This window comes from Rhyacophila brunnea, unplaced genomic scaffold (genome assembly GCF_057557595.1).
Source record: "Rhyacophila brunnea isolate RB1 unplaced genomic scaffold, BYU_Rbru_1.0 scaffold_7, whole genome shotgun sequence".
Lineage (NCBI taxonomy): Eukaryota > Metazoa > Arthropoda > Insecta > Trichoptera > Rhyacophilidae > Rhyacophila > Rhyacophila brunnea.
This window is the reverse complement of record NW_028233339.1, coordinates 12,422,583-12,440,342: the sequence shown is the minus strand read 5'-3', so window position 1 is coordinate 12,440,342 and position 17,760 is coordinate 12,422,583. Positions and strand designations below refer to the sequence as shown.

Below are 17,760 nucleotides of genomic sequence, written 5' to 3'. Positions count from 1 at the left end.
GGTTTGGTTTGTTTGGTTCAGTTTCAATGGAACATACGGAGTATAGAGACTTCTCCAATTCATTATATCTGGCAACATTGCTTATTATTGTTCTTATGTCAAAACTTTAGTTGTCAAACTCGAATCCAAATTCACAAAATAATACCTATATACAATATACGTTAATACCCCTTTTTTCCACGTACCTACTATTTTAGCAGGTTTTTCAATTTCGGTGCAACGATTTTTTAGGGAATGCGAGTTAATAACAGCTTACTTGAAATATGGCTTCAAATTGGTTAGTATTGGTTTACATTAGATCCCAATTCATCTAGTTTCATTTCCCTGTTACTAAGTTAGTTTATTGTTTTGGTAATTGTGCCGCAGATGCCTTTTCAGATACAAACTTTCTAGTACCCCAATGCAATGAAGTGCCAATATTTAACACAGTATGGTAATTTTTGCCGATTGCAACAGTTCTTACCCCCCTAACGTTCTTTTGTTTTTTGCTTGTCGTTGTGGGTACTTCTTTCTTCTGCCTTCCTTGAAGATATAGACTCTTTGCAGATAGCCCATAAAAGACACGAATGTCTAAAGCAATATATTCTTATTCCTAGTTGTCTGTGTCCAGTGAGATGATGTGCTATAATCCTGGTACCTACTTATAAATAGTGAGGCTGGCTTAATTTTTCATTTCATGGATGGTTATCTGTGTAAACCGGTGAATATTTGGAACAGTCAGTAGACCTTGGTGATGCTGTATAATTTATCTATCTATTATATGATTATTAGAGCCACTACTGCTCAATTTCTATGGGTGCTTTGCTTGCCCCTAGTTACTCAGCCACCCCCATGCGAAATTTGAAAAACTGCCCTAATATTAAAAAACATGAAAAGTTTTTATAATTACTCAATTGGTTAGTTATTAAATTGTATAACAAAAATAAGGAATTGGGTTGGTATTCCGGTGCATATCAGCATAGCCTATATACCTAAAACCAATTTTAATATGCAAGGAGTACTTACATTTACTAAGAATTGCCGAAAGTCCTACATAACTGCATACTTGCACATTATTTTTTGCACAAGTATACATGATGATCATAATATAGTCTCCACACGACACAAGTATACAATATGAAGAGTACAGTTTATGCTTGCACCATGTCATCAAAAATGAAATGAAAAATATATACAGTCATACAGTCACATTGGTTATTATGAGTAAGATGGGATTGACTGAATTTGTTCGTTATAAGCGTTACTCGTTATATCAGAGAATAGGTATTTTTAAATGAGCGGTCACATAACACAAAAAGTCGAAAATAAAAAATCTGAAAACCATCATAAAAATCCCCGAAACAAGCATGGCATTCATAAACTACAAAAGAAGTTGTTTATTGTAATGAACGCTGGTACCTAGGTACCTACTGACTTCACAAAGTTTAGATTTTTTACTTATTTCATATTGTCAGCAAAAGCACCAATTAGGTAGGTACATAGACATTTAACTAGTGTCATAAACGTAATGCGATCCTGGTGGCATCCTGTCTGCTCGAATTTTATTGCTTAGGGTCGAAATGTTTTTCAACAATCAATACATTAACAGTTTTAAGAAAGTTTTTGACAATTTTTAGCTCGGTATATCCGATAAGTTGCTCGTTATAACTGTGAATAAATGTATGGAGAAAATCATAAACTAAAATGTCAACAAATGTTTCCTCATTACATCCGAGATCTCGCTATGTCCGAGATCGTAATAACCTAGTTCGACTGTAATTGGTTCAGACTTGTGTAAATCTCTGTACCACACATTCAATTATACTTGCGTAAATATACTGTAAGTATATAAATTTAAACTTTGTTATGTCACTTGCACAGTCAAAATACTTATGTAATATTATCATACACATTCTCATATATAACCTGTGGAAAAAATTTGGAAAAAACTGTCCTATGATCTGTTCGGTAGTAATCTGTTTCATAAACAGTAGTATAGTAAATATAGTAAATCATTATAGTAGATTTAGCATGATATGGTCATTGCATTACATTACCTATACATTATAATAACAGAATTATTAATGATTTTTAAAAGTTCTGATATTGGTCATATTATTATTTATTTCAGGAAATGTTTGATTCATGATAGTCAACTTTCAAAAAAGACATGCAAAAGAGTTCCAACTGATAACCATCCTTTGAAGGGTATATCGGTGATGTTGGTGAGTACAAAATATAAAAATTAAAACGTAATTTAAAATAAAGATTGTTTCAAAACCATTAAGATATAGAAATTTCGCCATTTAAACGCCAGTTTAATCGACAAAGATTAGTTTCCTAAGTAATTTGACAAGCATTAACCGATTTATTAACCAGGAAAACATTCCAAAAATGGTTCCGATTTCGTGAAACCAATTTCAAATTTCGTGTACATCTATCTATATCAGTGGTTCTCACGTGAAATTTAACTGTGGCCGCACAATTGACATTGACAGTTCTATGGAAACGTCTGGTGGCCGCACCAAATTTCAATTTTGTTGTGATTGAAAAAATTAAAGCTAAATTTTATTTACTACAAAATGGATCAATTTTTTAATAGACAAGTCAATTTTTTTAACAAAAAAAAAGAAGAAAGGTCAAACGTATGTGTTTTGAGTCACTCAGTTGTTAACGCGGCCTTATTCGTATAGTATCAGATAGAGTGCGATAGCTATAACAAGCCTACGCGCATCGGCTGTCTTGAAGTAACTAAACTTAACTTTCACCACGGTCAATCATGACCCGTGACTGTTGGTTTGTGACAATAATAAATAAGGATTCGAAGGTAGGTAGGAAGAAAGGAATGACAGCCACCACGATTGGCCCAACCATTATGTAAAGTTTAATGGCATAATTTTAGATGTTTTATAGACAAACGATAATTTTATTATCTACTATGGCTTAGATTAGGCAAGGTTTAATTTAATTTAAAAAACTAACAAACACTATTGACACATTGTAGTCTTAGTTCAATGAAAACAAATACGTTTGACTGACAAAGTTTAGTGTGCACTATTTATGTCGGATCTTAACAGCCTACCTTCACCCTTCGCCACTGATGTAAATAGATAGCTTCTATTTCAACCTCGCCTAATGTCTCAATTGTTGATTTTGGCAAATGGGTGACTTAAAATGATTTTCAAATAATATTTTTTTTCAAATGCTGAAATTGTTTACAGATATCATCTAAAGAAAAGCAAAAAATTGATTCACTCTCTGATCCTCTTTCAATTACATTAGAAGGATATGATCCGTTGTCTATGTTTGCGGAAGAACATCCATTAGCCACTACGCCTAAGGATGTAAGTATTAAAATCTGGCACTATTGTTAATTATTGATTATTTATGACATTATTGTACTTCAAGAGCTTATCCGACCCTGGGTTGAAGCATATGGACACGACATGGTATGTTGCTCGCCAGTCTTCTTGCTTCTTCTCAGGTCATGCCAGCATCCCGTTTCTCCGCCACATACATTGTAGATGGTATTTAGCAGCCTTCCAGGACATCGGAATTCGGTTGGCTTAATGAACAGTAAAGCCAGGTTGAAATTCTCTTGGGTCATCTCCAGCATGCGGCCGAGCCAGGTTTAACGTCACCTCTTCACGCTCAGTGTGATGAAAAGCTGCTCGGTCCGCTCTCTTATCTCCTCGTTGTTGCTAAAGTTATACCATCGTACACCCAGTACCCGTACACCAGCCACAAACATCTGTCCCCAAAGTTCAGTATAGAGTTGCTCTGAGCCTTCATAAGGTAATTAGAGGGAAATTTGTATCAGGACTAATGCTATTACACAAAACATTGGTTTTCTTCATGTTGATTTTCAAACCTATTGGGTATGTGACTGCTTATTAATTTACGTGTCTATTTTGTAGTTTACCCCACTAGTCAGAGTTCCCTGAGGTTATACAAAATATTCCAATGGTTCTGCCAACCAAGAAAGGTTGAAAATCATTGGTATATAGTAACAGATATATACTAATCAAAATTGCTACATTTAGTAATAACATGAATAATTCGTTTGTAAAGGAATATATCCTACGACAGTGAATGTACGCACAATCGCAAGTTAATAAAAAACCATTTCAAATTTTGTTTCGAGGTATATGAAAAGACTAAAAGTAACGAATGGGCAGATACATGGCAGTCGCGAAGGGCTGCAATATTAATAAGATACACCACTGCAGAAAAACTGTCAATTATTTCCAGTTTTTTGCCTGGCGGTGAAAAGAGTAAGTACCCAATGATACGTTTTCATTAAAATCATTATTAAAATTCAGATCAAGTCCATTATAATATTATGGTCACATATTTTCTGTGATATGATTCTTCTCTGATTTATTTGTTTTTTCTTTAGTGATCATGAAAACACAAACATGCGTGGTTGATCAAGTAAAAACGCGATTGGAACAGCTGGATGACTTTGAAGAAGGATCTGTGAGACAAATGCTGAATTTATCTCAGCAGGAATATGTTTCAAGAATTGATATGCTTAACCGTGAACTCGTTCAGGTAAACTGTATTCATCATCTCGTATGTATAGTTCGTATTCTATATTGTGACTGACCTCCAAGCATGTAGTGTGAAATGACACAAGTAAGGGACGGGAACAGAGATGTATTTGAAAGAGTGGAGTAGCCAGAGTGCTATGAGATGTAGCACCAATATTTATTCGCTGTTTGTCATGTAAAAGGACAGAGGCAGGGGGTGTCAATTGAGATTTACTTGAAAGAGCGGGGATTTTTTAGTTCCCTAAATTGCTGCTTTAGTGATAATGTAGCAGACTTTATTATTTAGCTATATGGATATTACAACGTTTTTCCTCATTTTTATTTTTAAAATAAACCATGTTTTATTCATTAAATACTACATGAGATTCAATTATGTAGGATTTTTATTGAACATGCATAATTTGGAACAGCTCAAAAAGATACGTAATATATGTTTTTAAAAATATATTTGCACCGAGCGGAACCTGAATTAAAATGGATTTAGAATTACAAAAGATGGTGACCAGTATTAGTAGAATCTATCGTAGACTGGTTATATAGTAGGTGCTTAATAAAATGGATTATCTGCTGTGTCTGCCTATCTGTGTCTGTTTGTTCCGTTAAACTACTGAACCGATAATATTAATAAGATTTGCACAGCTTATAGACTACAGTAAGTCCTCGATTTGCATGAATTCGACTTAAGTGAATTCATACTTACGCGATTTTTTAAAATATGCTATTTTTGCTGCATTCTCTGTGCTTGTGTTTACATAGAATATTATGTTGTAAGTATATTCCATACTCCATTCAAATAACGGTGTTTGTACATGTACGTCTATGTAAAACGATTATTCCTTATATTAAAACAGAAAAATATTTTTTCTCTATGGTCAGTTTTTGATGTCTATGGGCACTTAACTGTCAAATAAACGATAATTTTTCACATTTTGCCGCTAGATAGCCCTAGTAGTCCATATATTTTGAACTCGCCATTACATACTTTCATATTATTTCTTTTATTTTTCGATTAATACTACATTATGGCAGGATAATCCGAATGCCGAATAAACGTTATTGAATAAATATAATCATTACAATATAAACAAATGAAAGGAAATGGTTTTCGTGATAGTATACCTACCTACCATATAATTATTATGCATAAATCGATTCCAGTATAATCATGTGAATTGAGTTGTTAAAAATATTATATTATATTTATTTGATTTTCATGAATCTGCGTCTGATGTGTATTTACTAACGAGACTCTTATATTTGAAAGCGTCGCCGCTTTTACGAAATTTGCGGCATTGTAGATTAGCTTCATCTACGAAAGCAAAGTTTAGTACCTATAAATAAAGCATTCATGATTGAATAAAATGAAGCACCAATTATAGGATCAATTGTAAAATAGATAATACCATTAGACAATAATCAAAATAATTCACTGAATCATAATGAAATACGGAAGAAAACAGGTACCTAGGTATGACAATTATCAACAAACGCGGGCTGTCAGTTGCAATCTGTCAAAAATTGACTCTGCCGAATTTAGCAATCGGTTCGCTAAACTTATGGTAGAGGGGCATTAGGTGTTCGGGTTCGGCGAGATGCTTATGTACAAAATTTCCATGAACACAATTATACGTTTTGCACGCCATCTGGCGTAAAATCGCATTCGAAAATATTGGATGAAAGGGGCCTTATTCGACTTACACGAAAATCTTCGGAACGAATTAATCACGTAAGTCGAGAACTTACTGTAGATTATTGGTACCGATTATAAATTCATCTTCTTCTGGTGATCCCAACAAACATTTTTTTTTGTTAATGGTGCGTGCTATCAATCCATCTGAAACTTATACTGTTAGATTCCTTCCTCATGATTGGTCTCCAGATAGAAACAAAAAAAGTCATTATTATCTATTTACTTTTGTCATGTATATCTATCTGTCTACTTCTAATTACCCTACTTCACCCGGACAAACCTTGCAAGCGATCACTGATTTGTAAGAACACCTCAAATGCATATTATTACAAAATTTCAATAGCATAGTCCCCGTATTGCGATGGTCGTGTATTCAAGTCCCATTTGGCGCATATATTTAAACAGGCTTATTTCAGAAGTATTCTAAAATCAGTTTCTCTAAGAAATCTTTTTGTTTATTTAGGCTTGGAATACAGAGCAAAGAGTGAAAGCTTTGAAGATTGCAATCCAGTGCTCCAAATTACTAGTGGATACGTCAGTCATGCAGTTTTATCCGAGTAAATTCGTTTTGATAACCGACATCCTCGATATATTTGGAAAATTGGTTTACGAGAGACTCAGAACAAAGGCTGAATATTATGAGTAAGTCAGTGACAAGGGGTGGAGGTAGGCTGTTAAGATTCAACATAAATAGTGCACACTAAACTTTGTTAATCCAAAGTATTTGTTTTCATTGAACTAATAATACAATTAACAGATGGTGTTGGTTAGTTTTTAAAATTCAATTAAACCCTGCCTAACCAAACCATAATAGTTTAGGTATGCTATGGGCGATCAGTACATACTTTTTCAATCATAGTTATTTGTTTTTGTTGAATTAAGAATTCATATTACAGATGGTGATGGTAAGTTTTTTTAAATTCATTAATCCCTGCAAACCAAACCATAATTGATAAAAAATAATCTTCTATCTATAAAATATCTAAAATGGTTTAATGCATAGTTTTAGATATTTTATAGATAAACAAATATTTTTAGACTATTATCTGGTATGGCTTGGAGTAGGCAGGGTTTAATTGAATTTTAAAAACTAACAGACACTATGTACACATTTTAGTCTTAGTTCATTATTTATGTTCGATCTTAACAGCCTACCTTCGCCATTGGTAGTAATTAATCCGTAATTGTTTATATCCAAATATATGGCAATGTTAATATTTTGAATGCTGAAAAATATAATAATGTTACTAATAAATGTCAAGTAATACATTGATGTTGTACAAAATGAAATATTATATTTTCAGACCAGGCAGTAGAAGAGCGACATCTTTACCTGAAAATTTTACTCCAGATATGGTGCCCGAAGCTGCAAAAGAAACATGTCAAAATTGGCTGTATAAAATGGCGTCAATCAGAGAACTTGTACCGCGACTCTATGTCGAAATGTCGTTACTCAAATGTTACAGTTTTTTGACTCGCCATGAATTTGGGTCAGCCTTGATCAGAATAACGTCTATGATCCGTGGTATAGGCCATCCACTGGTCGCGGCCTATGCTCGTTTTTATCTGTGTCGAGTCGGACTTACTCTGAACACTGCAAATAAAGAGTATTTCGTGCACAATATTAATGATTTCATTCTAACATATCCTCAGGTATTCACAAAGAAATCATTAAAAATGTTATATATCCTTAAAACTACAATAATTATTCAATTCCATTATATTATTAATTAATTATTTATGTATTATTGTATCAGATCTTTAGCAGTTGCGTCAGAAGTGAACTGCAAATTCAACATATCGACATGAATACTTATGTCAATCTTTATTCCCCATCTATTGACTGGATGCTATATGGACTTGTTCACTGGTCTAATATGTCTACGGCATTTTTAGACAAACTCGTAGAACAGTGCAAAAATACTACAAATAGGTATCTATCTCTTATCCTTAAAAAAGTCTACATTTTTCGTATTTCATACAAATTACGTACAAGGTAAACAGTATATTATTCTGGTTACATTTCAACTAATTGAATACCGTTGAGTAGAAAGGTGCAAAGTACCAAAAATACAAAAAAATCATATTTTACGTGGAATGGGTGCCAAGTACTATCATGCGTTAAATTGCAAAAAGGCTATATCTCCAGAAGTATAGAAAACATTTTACGATCGATCAACAAATGGCAGTGCCCCGTGTTATATTGTAACATATGAAGAGTAATATCAGAGCTCCATTGTAAGTTAACTGAAAAAAATGAATAAATGTTTTTAACAAATGAAATGTTTTTCTTAATTTCCCACACTTTTGATTTTTGGCACATAGCACCTTTCTACTCAACGGTATTCAATTAATGATAAATATCTTTAACCTATATTGTCATCTGTCATTATCGATTGTATATTATTGAATCTTGGTTAACAGGTATATATTATTTTATTTTTAGTAATATGCTGTTACGTTCAATAATGTCTTCATTTAAACCGGACTATATCACATGCAGAGCGATGCAATTTTTAGAAATGATTTCTAACACAGACACCGATGGTAAGCAACCCCAAGAAATTCAGCATTTACTTGGTGGAATTTCACAATAATCTTATAAGATTTATGTCACTTAGTATTCACCACATGTAAAAATGAACATACTTTTATTTTATGCTCCTATTTGAAAATATAATAATAATTAAAATAAAACACAATATTTCTAATTAATCCACAGTTTTGTCCACTTTATCAACTGAAAAAAATATTAATAAGTGCAGTAAAATCATCTTGTTCCAATTTTGTAAAATTGTTCGAAATCGCTTTAAATAGATTTTATGAATTTTTGCAAAAATTTCGATTTATGGCGAATTTCAAATTAATCGTGTTCATATTAATGTGGTTTTATTGTATTAGAACAATACAATACTGTATATATTAGTATTTATGTACTGTACTGCCCGAAGGACGATATTGAGCATGTCAATGTACAAACTGTGAGACCAAGAATGAATCGTTGGCATCGAAGAATGCACGGAAAAGTTTGTTTTATGACAATTTATGTACATCAGGTTCAGTGGGGACACTAAACTGGATTATATCCACAAGTTCGGGGCAGTCAAAAATCAAAAATACAGCTGTTGGACGTTGTTAATTCTGGTGTTGTTGATATGAAAATGAAATATTTCCGAATAGCCACAATAATTTGATTGTTTAATAAGCAATTATAACACATTTGTAGATGCAGTTGTGAGTGAAATGCTGGGTACTCTCGGCAAGAGAGTGTGCAGCGGTGGAGGTTCCGCCGATGATAAAGCATTACTTGCGGCAGCGTGGCGGACTATTCGGCAATTTAAAAACTTGCAACACTATCTCGCTTGTGCTGAGCCTTGGATTCAGTTTGCTGCCATCCATTTTTCAGTAATTATTTCTGTATATAAATAAATATATTAAATGCACACTATATTGACATTTTTTTATTGTGTGGTTTTTTACTATTTTCTCACAAAGTATATATATATACCAGTGGCGAAGGGTGGAGGTAGGCTGTTAAGATCCGTCATAAATAGTGCACCTTAAACATAGTCAGTCAAACGTGTATGTTTTTATTGAAATAAGACTACAATTTACAGATGGTATTGGTTAGTTTTTAAAAATAAATTAAACCCTGCCTAACCAAACCATAATAGTATTTGTATATTTTAGGCGATACGACAAAATTGTGCACACTTTTTCATACATACTTATTTGTTTTCGTTGGATTAAGAATACACATTACACATATTGTTGGATCATTTTTTTAATTCATTAAGCCCTGCCTACGCCAAACTATAATAGATATGAATTATTATTCTATCTATAAAATATCCAAAGTTATGTATGATTTAATTGCATAATTTTAGATATTTTATAGATAGATGAGTATTTTTTTACTATTATCTATTATTGCTTGGTTTTCGCAGGGTTTAATTGAATTTTGAAAACTAACCAATACCATCTGTAAATTGTAGTCTTATTTCAATAAAAACATATACATTTGACTGACAAAGTTTAGTGTGCACTATTTATGGCGGATTTTAACAGCCTACCTCCACCCTTCGCCAGTGATATATACCAATGTTATTTAAATGTAATATGTGCATATTATACACTGCAGCTGAAGCATTCAATATGAACTAATAATTTAATCTGTTGAAGCTTCAGGTATTTTTAAAAATAACTGTAAGGAACACCCAATAGGACCATTCATGGAGATATTCGTAGCAAATATAGCATTCAAATTAAATATGCAATGATCCCAAAATGCAGACACAGAAAGCAATAATTGAGCTCCTGGCTGGAATAATAGCCGTATCACAATATCTTCATTACGAGATAAGGGCAGTTAATTTTAGTATCACAGATTGGAGAATGGTACATAATTTGAACACATAGGCAGAAAAATAGTTTTATCCCGGCAGAATGTTTACACAATTGTTTAGTTTTTATATAGCTTTAGATCAAACTGTTTTAAAAGAGCAAGAGAACATCATTTTAATTCACATTTGCTCAATTACCTTAATTTCATTTGAATAAGTTACAGAAGTTACAATAGAAGTTACAAACAGTTATATAATGTGTACTGTGTACTTACAATATATGATTTATTGACTGTAGAATATTCTTGAAGGTTCAACAGATCAACTGGTTGCTTGGAGATATAATTTCTAGTGTTATGAAATCTGATGACTCTATTGATCTACATTATGCACAGCTGCAAGTTATTTTGAAAAAGGTTGTCACTCATACTACCGATATTGAGGGATTGTTTACTATGGTATGTATCATTAATTTTTTTTTTTATATTGTAGTATAATATTCCGATGTCTGAGAGCTGTAAATGGGACCGGAACCGAACCCTGTTAGCCGGTAAATTATTTTGAAGCCGGAACCCTTAATTTCGAATCTTGGGAACTCTAAACTGGAACCCATTAAACATGACTCGAAAGGGTTCAAGAAATCCCCAAAATTATCGCTCCGCCTCGTGGAAAATAATTTGAAAATAATTTTACCGTCTGAGGTAGATAGAACAAATTACACAAATCTAACGCACTTATTTTTTTATAAAATATACATAAAATTAGATAACTATGTTAATATTTTCGGAAAATTAACGCGATAATTTTCGGTAATCGCTCCGGTTCGTAGAATTGTTGCCCTGCCTTTAAAAAGAGATTACATTGTTCTATTCATTATATCATATTATTTTTGATCATTGTTCACTCATTCTAGACCTAGTTATTAAAGAAAAATACTAAATAATATTTTTATACATTGAATTCATTGAATACCTACAAATTGTGGTGTTCATATGTTCTACCATCCAAGAATATCTTGATAATATAGTGTATAGCAATGGTTCTTAACCTATTCGAAGTCACGGTGCACTTTCGATCATAAGAAAAAATTGCGGTGCACCAAACGGTCAGAAAACAAAGAAAAATATATGTTCATAACTTTTATTACAAACTAGTGAGACCCGGAATGCGTTGCAATGCCACTCAAAGAAAGAAAATGTTTGTCTATTTATTGAAGTGCTTTTGGATACACAATATTTTTTATTTTTCCATCTGGTGCGTACACGAATAAATCAGAAGGTTTTCCAACACGTGAGCAGGCTACATACATCTGTCCATGTGAGAAGCATGGATTTTCCAAGTGTAGTCCACACACTTGTAGCGATTGTCCATGTGCTTTATTGATGGTCATTGCAAATGCGAGTCGCACCGGAAACTGCAGGTGTTTGAATTCGACTGGCATATCTGTCGGAATCATTGGGATGCGTGGCTACAGTAAATCTTCTCCTTTAAATTTTCAATTTGAAATTGTGGCTTCGATGATATTCTTCATCATCTTTTTCACTGAAAGCCTGGTACCTTTGCAATGTCGTGGTGGACTTATTATATCACATTACATCTTTCGTCGATTTTCATAATTTAGTGAAGGACTTTTTCGGTTTTCACTATTTCGCGGATTTTTCTGCTTTTATCATTTTTTTCGCGGTGCACTTGCAATAAGCTAGCGGTGCACCGGTTAATTAAGAACCACTGTTGTATAGTAATAGCGAAGGGTGGAGGTAGTCTGTTAAGATCCGCCATAAATAGTGCACATTAAACTTTTTTAGTCATACATATTTGTTTTTATTGAACTAAGACTACAATTTACAGATGGTGTTGATTAGTTTTTAAAAATCAATTATCTCATTTCGAAAAAAACAAATACGAATGACTGGCAAAGTTTAGTGTGCACTATTTCTGGCGGATCTTAATAACCTACCTCCACCCTTCACCACGGTGTATAGACACATAATTTGTGAATATTAAAATAAGTAGGTATAAATTGGTGGGAATATTGTTTTCTTGAAGAACCGGAACTAAACATCTAGGAATTCTAACATCATTTGGATACAGTGCATTTGTGTTACTCGTCTTCTCCTTATCAAGTTAACAATGTATCCTCCTAGATATCAAATTCAGACAACTCCCCATTATGGAGTCCATAATATGCTCTTTCGTCGGGAGTGGATTTGTTGATAAACCCACAATATAGGAATGATCAGTTTGATTGAGTACCTATACTTATTGTTTTTTTTTTCAGGAAAATCTTCTATCAACTTTAAACCTATTCAAAGCTGGACCCATTCAAGTTGAAGTTTGCAAAATTTTATTAACTGCCTATCAAAATCAGCAGGACTGTCCGAATACTGACCAGACTGTCATCAATTATCTAATGCACATTTGTGTCATTTTACACAAGTCTGTAAAGTAAGCAAACTAGTCCGTCGCCTTGGTGACGAGCTGACCTATCCCATATTTTGTAAACTCCGGAATATTATGGGTGTTGGAAAATTTTATGTTTTGCTAAATACACGGTTTTACACAATGACATCAGTTTCTAATTAAATATTTTTCAACTAATAAATATAAACACGTCTCATTGGATCTCTTTATTAGGTTCAAATTTACTATTTTTAAAGTCGTTTTATTTCTCCAATTTTTTTAAAATTTAAAAATATATAAGCGAGAATTAACTGTATTTGTTGTCAGTGTTCATTTACCGTTGGTGAGTGTGTATAGTGCCTGTAGATGCCGAAAGGCGAAACCCATGTTGCAAATACCACTCAAATAGAATAGCACAAAACTTAAATCCATTAGAATTTAAATTCAAATTTTATCAAGTACCATCGCTCGATAATATTAATGTAATATGATATATGTTATTAGTAGAATTGAATGTTGTTTGAATGTTTTGAACATCATAATGTATGTACCTCTACATCTTATTGCAGTATGTGTAATTGATCACTGACAGTTGTCAATGGCCTTATTTACTTTACTTTCAGTGCTCTCACAGTTGACGATGAACTGAAGAGCATCGGCGAATTGGTGTGCGGTTTTGTACGTCATGTATCGTATGGCAGAGATTTTGAAAAGCAATTAGACTTTTATGTGGAAGCTCGTGCTGCATTTTACAAATTGGAAATGGTCCATGTAATACTTGTTCAGGTATAATTATTACTAATTGTAATTACTATACATATCGCTTACACTAATATCAGCGGCTCGAGGAAGGCGGTGGATGAGATCAAGGTTCGAATTGACTGTAGCGCCATCGAAAGAAGTTGGCAGTATTGCCAGGACTTCTAAAATTTCAACATTTATACTGATATTTTCCCTGTTCCAAGCAGTTCTTCATCATCAATTCATAGTTAAACTACATGATTGATTGATTGTAATGAGATTACTACAGCAAGATAGTAATAACATTAATCTGTAGTTGTCTAGGTACTGAGTTTAGGTTTTAATATGTGGATAAATAATTGATAAACTGTTTATTGATTCACTCGTGCAATTATGATTGTGATTATGATCTAATACAAGTCGCCTGTGACTGAGCGTTAGTTATATTTTTTGACAATAGATGTTACTATAAATCCATCTACTCTCTCATTTTAAGTAGTTGTTTGTAATGGTTTTGAAACAAAGTTATTTATGTTGACAGCTGTTTCGGGCTATAAATCCATCTTCGGAACGGTCGACTATAATTGAAGTTAAAGATTTGCGTATTTTGTAGCAAAAAAAAATCTAATAAAACCATCGCTGTTAGGTACCTGGTGAATTATAAGTCGAACACGTGCACGCGGCTAATTTTGTATGGCCAGCCCATCATTTAGAACGCCGACATGCTTTCGGCAGTTAAACATTTTTAGAATATACAGTGTGCCATCTTGAACTATTTTTTAATTTCTTTTCAGTATGTTAACAGTCTCTCCGTAGAGACCAGACGTATAGTATCAGGAAAGCATACCAGAAAATCAGGGTGGTTTGTTCATGCTTGCGCGGCATACTGCTACGTCACCATTCCCGCGCTCGATTGCCCGTTTACCAAAGTACAACTCTATCTACTATCCGGACAGGTCGCTTTACTCAATCACTGTAGAGGACAAGGTCAGTACCAAAGACACAGACACTGAAAAAAACCTATATAGATAGGTCAAGCTGAACAAAAAAAGGTTATTTAAGATTAAATTAGCTGGAAATCATTTTGTATTGCAGATCTATCTGTTGTAAATTTCAGATTCACTCAATTAGTGAACTTATTGAATTATAAACGAATAAGTTGAAACATACAGATATTGCCATGATAAGAAACATTTTTGAATGAATGGATGATATTGTTTGATTATTGCATACCACATGGCCCCCACATCTTGAAGCGGGCCCCCAGGCCATGATGTTTGGTGCCTCCTAACCTATCGCTAAGGTTAAGGGCAATGTAATGTTCTACAGTAGTGTTCCCCAAATGGTATTCCGTGTTTTTTAAATCCACTTGAATTGTCAGCACTCGGCATCATATTATGAAGCACTGATCGCGATACCCTTCTATGATAGCCAAGTAACATGCGACCCTTGGGCATATTGGATAAATGGTCACTTTTATTAAACACGCTAATAATAATTATAAAATTAAAATTCACTCTTGAAACAGCGCCGCATGTGACCTTTTTTACTATTAGAACAAATTTGTGGTGTGTTTATCTCACTTAAATGGTCGACCCGCCACGCTAGGCTAGAGCCCTGTCAGCCCCTCCCTTTTGGGGGCCATGGCGTATCATTTTGAACATGACACATATTCAACTTGTACCACAGCCGAATCATTCACATCAGCTATGTGGAAAGAACTAATTATTGTACATGTATATAAAAAGCATTACATTTACAAGAAAATTCAGTATATTATTTGAAGCTTTGATATCGATATATTTCCAAATTTAACCCTTGATTGTTTTTCAATATTTTTTTTTTTGCAGCGGAAGACTGTTTGAAGGAAGCGCTCACCTTGCTCAGTGAAGTACCATCGAAAAGAATGATTGACGGTCAATTACGAACAACGGATGCCTTCCTTGTTGCATATCTCAGTTCGTTTCTGTCTACTCTTCTAGTTGTGCCCGTAAGATATCATTTTAATATCCACTATGAGAGAAACTATAAATATAATATAAAACTAAGAATATTTTGATGTACATTTTTAAATAATTGTAAAAAAATGTTTCAACAACGGGATAATGTGGAATAATAGAAAAATTTTATTCACAAAAGCACAAATTCATGTACTTACATTGTTTATTGAGAGAAGCATACATATTTGATACAGAAAATTAATGCATTACAGGATAGAGCGGGAGCAGGAAACGAATTATATTTGGTTAAGGGCCTAATAAAAATGCTGAATCGTCTCAGTTGGGAGGCAACCGATCCTTCCAGATACACCCTTCTTCTAAAATCTATAGACTTGTTAGCGAATATGGCACAAGATACCTATCTGTATCATGTGGGAAAAGGTTTGTTTTTTATTTTTTAATATTTAAAATTAAAAATAGCTCCATTATTTTTTACACTTAAATAGAATTTTTTTTACATTTAATAGTTTTGGTTCAGTTATTTAAAAATGATTTGTAATTAAACATTTATGTTACGAACAAAAGTGTTCAAGATATATTCACCACTCTGTTTTCTTTTTCAGTTGATTCTAATGATACTTTATATGGATCTGAAGTTTCATTCATAGCTGAGATAAACAAAATGTGCGCATTGTTAGTTGATGAAATTCTATCCGTTCTAAAACAACTAGGCGAGGAGAATGAACATCACAAGCAGTCCACGTTGGCTTTAGAACTGTTTTGGAGAGTCGCGATAAGGACCGATACGAACAATAAAGAAACGGAAATTTTAGCAGTAAATCTTTGGAACTTAGCCCACAAGCACAGAAGTTGTGTTGACTTCAAGATGGCTGTATGTACCGAACTTACATAACTATAAATCAAATTATACATAATAATTATCTTAATAATTTAAAACATTATTACTTTCATTGCAGAATAAACAGATGCAATCGCTTCAGTTAAGAAATGGTAGTAGCGGACTGTATACAGATATTTTATCAAAGTTGAAAGTGTGAAATAAATTGATAACTATCGTCTATATGCAATAAATTAATGGAAAAAATGTTTTCATTTTTGGATCACAAACAAGTGTAAATATAATTAAGATGTTTATTTAAGAATAATTGTCTTAAACCCACTGAAATTATTTACTTATAACATTATTATAACTTTATTATTAAATAAAACATAAAAATCATTATGTTACCATTCCACTATTGGTAATTTTATACATCATATAATTAATTACAGATAAATATAAAAATATACTTTGGAAAGGTGTTATTATTTGAATTTGAAGAAGAGCATTAAAACAATACATAATTATCTTATAAATAAAATACCAATAGATATGAACTTCGGTAGATACTTGACATATTTTTAACATATGACTTACCATTTAGGTTGATTTATGAATTGTTAAGATGTGGTCAGTTTTCAATTTCGGTTTCATAATTTTATTGTTGAAATTATTTGATGCTATTATTATGTAGTGAAAACAATAAAATTATTTCACTCAATTCACTTTTTAAGTGTGTAAAACTATCCACAAAAAAATATTGACAATAATTTTTGGATAGTGTTTAAATTATTAAAAATATGTGTAATAATTCAAAATAATGACAGCATTATGCAAAAAAAAAAAATTAGCTACACGGTAACAGTCCCTTTTTGTTAGTTTTTTCCAACATTATCACAGTAGTAAATAAAAATAATTATTTTTGTATATGATGGCGAAAAGCAGTTTTCAAATGTATTGCAGATTTAATATCTACCATATTAAAGTTGTAGTATTGCTGATGATGATTGATATTTACTAGAAAGCAGCAACGTAGGAAAAAAAACACTATAATATTATAATACATATTGGATAATATCACGAAAGCTAATAATGTCTTATTAGGTACATATTATAATCACACTGTTGAAATATACATACAATTTGATGTAGGTATGTAATTTCATAATATATGACAATTAATCAAAAATCATAATGCTTTTAATCATTATTTAAAGTCTTTAATATTAATCACTTAATAGTAAACCTACAAAAAACAAATTAAAATAATATA

General features: G+C 32.6%; 1 protein-coding gene across 2 annotated transcripts; it reads left to right on the top strand.

The window, feature by feature from the left end:
- The first annotated feature begins 79 nt into the window (after positions 1-79).
- LOC147064503 (VPS35 endosomal protein-sorting factor-like) lies at positions 80-16,851 on the top strand. 2 transcript variants are annotated; one of them, XM_085957534.1, is made up of 18 exons: positions 80-277; positions 2,111-2,204; positions 3,201-3,323; positions 4,124-4,253; positions 4,379-4,533; positions 6,686-6,864; positions 7,527-7,875; positions 7,980-8,155; positions 8,669-8,769; positions 9,449-9,627; positions 10,877-11,023; positions 12,844-13,010; positions 13,589-13,751; positions 14,501-14,693; positions 15,557-15,696; positions 15,919-16,087; positions 16,270-16,538; positions 16,624-16,851. In XM_085957534.1, exons 1-18 carry the CDS (start codon positions 264-266, stop codon positions 16,702-16,704), a joined length of 2,829 nt encoding a protein of 942 aa, XP_085813660.1. In that variant the 5' UTR covers positions 80-263; the 3' UTR covers positions 16,705-16,851. The 2 variants fall into 2 exon arrangements, with proteins under 2 accessions (XP_085813660.1, XP_085813661.1); XM_085957535.1 differs by lacking the exons at positions 3,201-3,323; positions 4,124-4,253; positions 4,379-4,533 and having other exon boundaries at positions 84-277.
- The last annotated feature ends 909 nt before the right edge of the window (positions 16,852-17,760 follow it).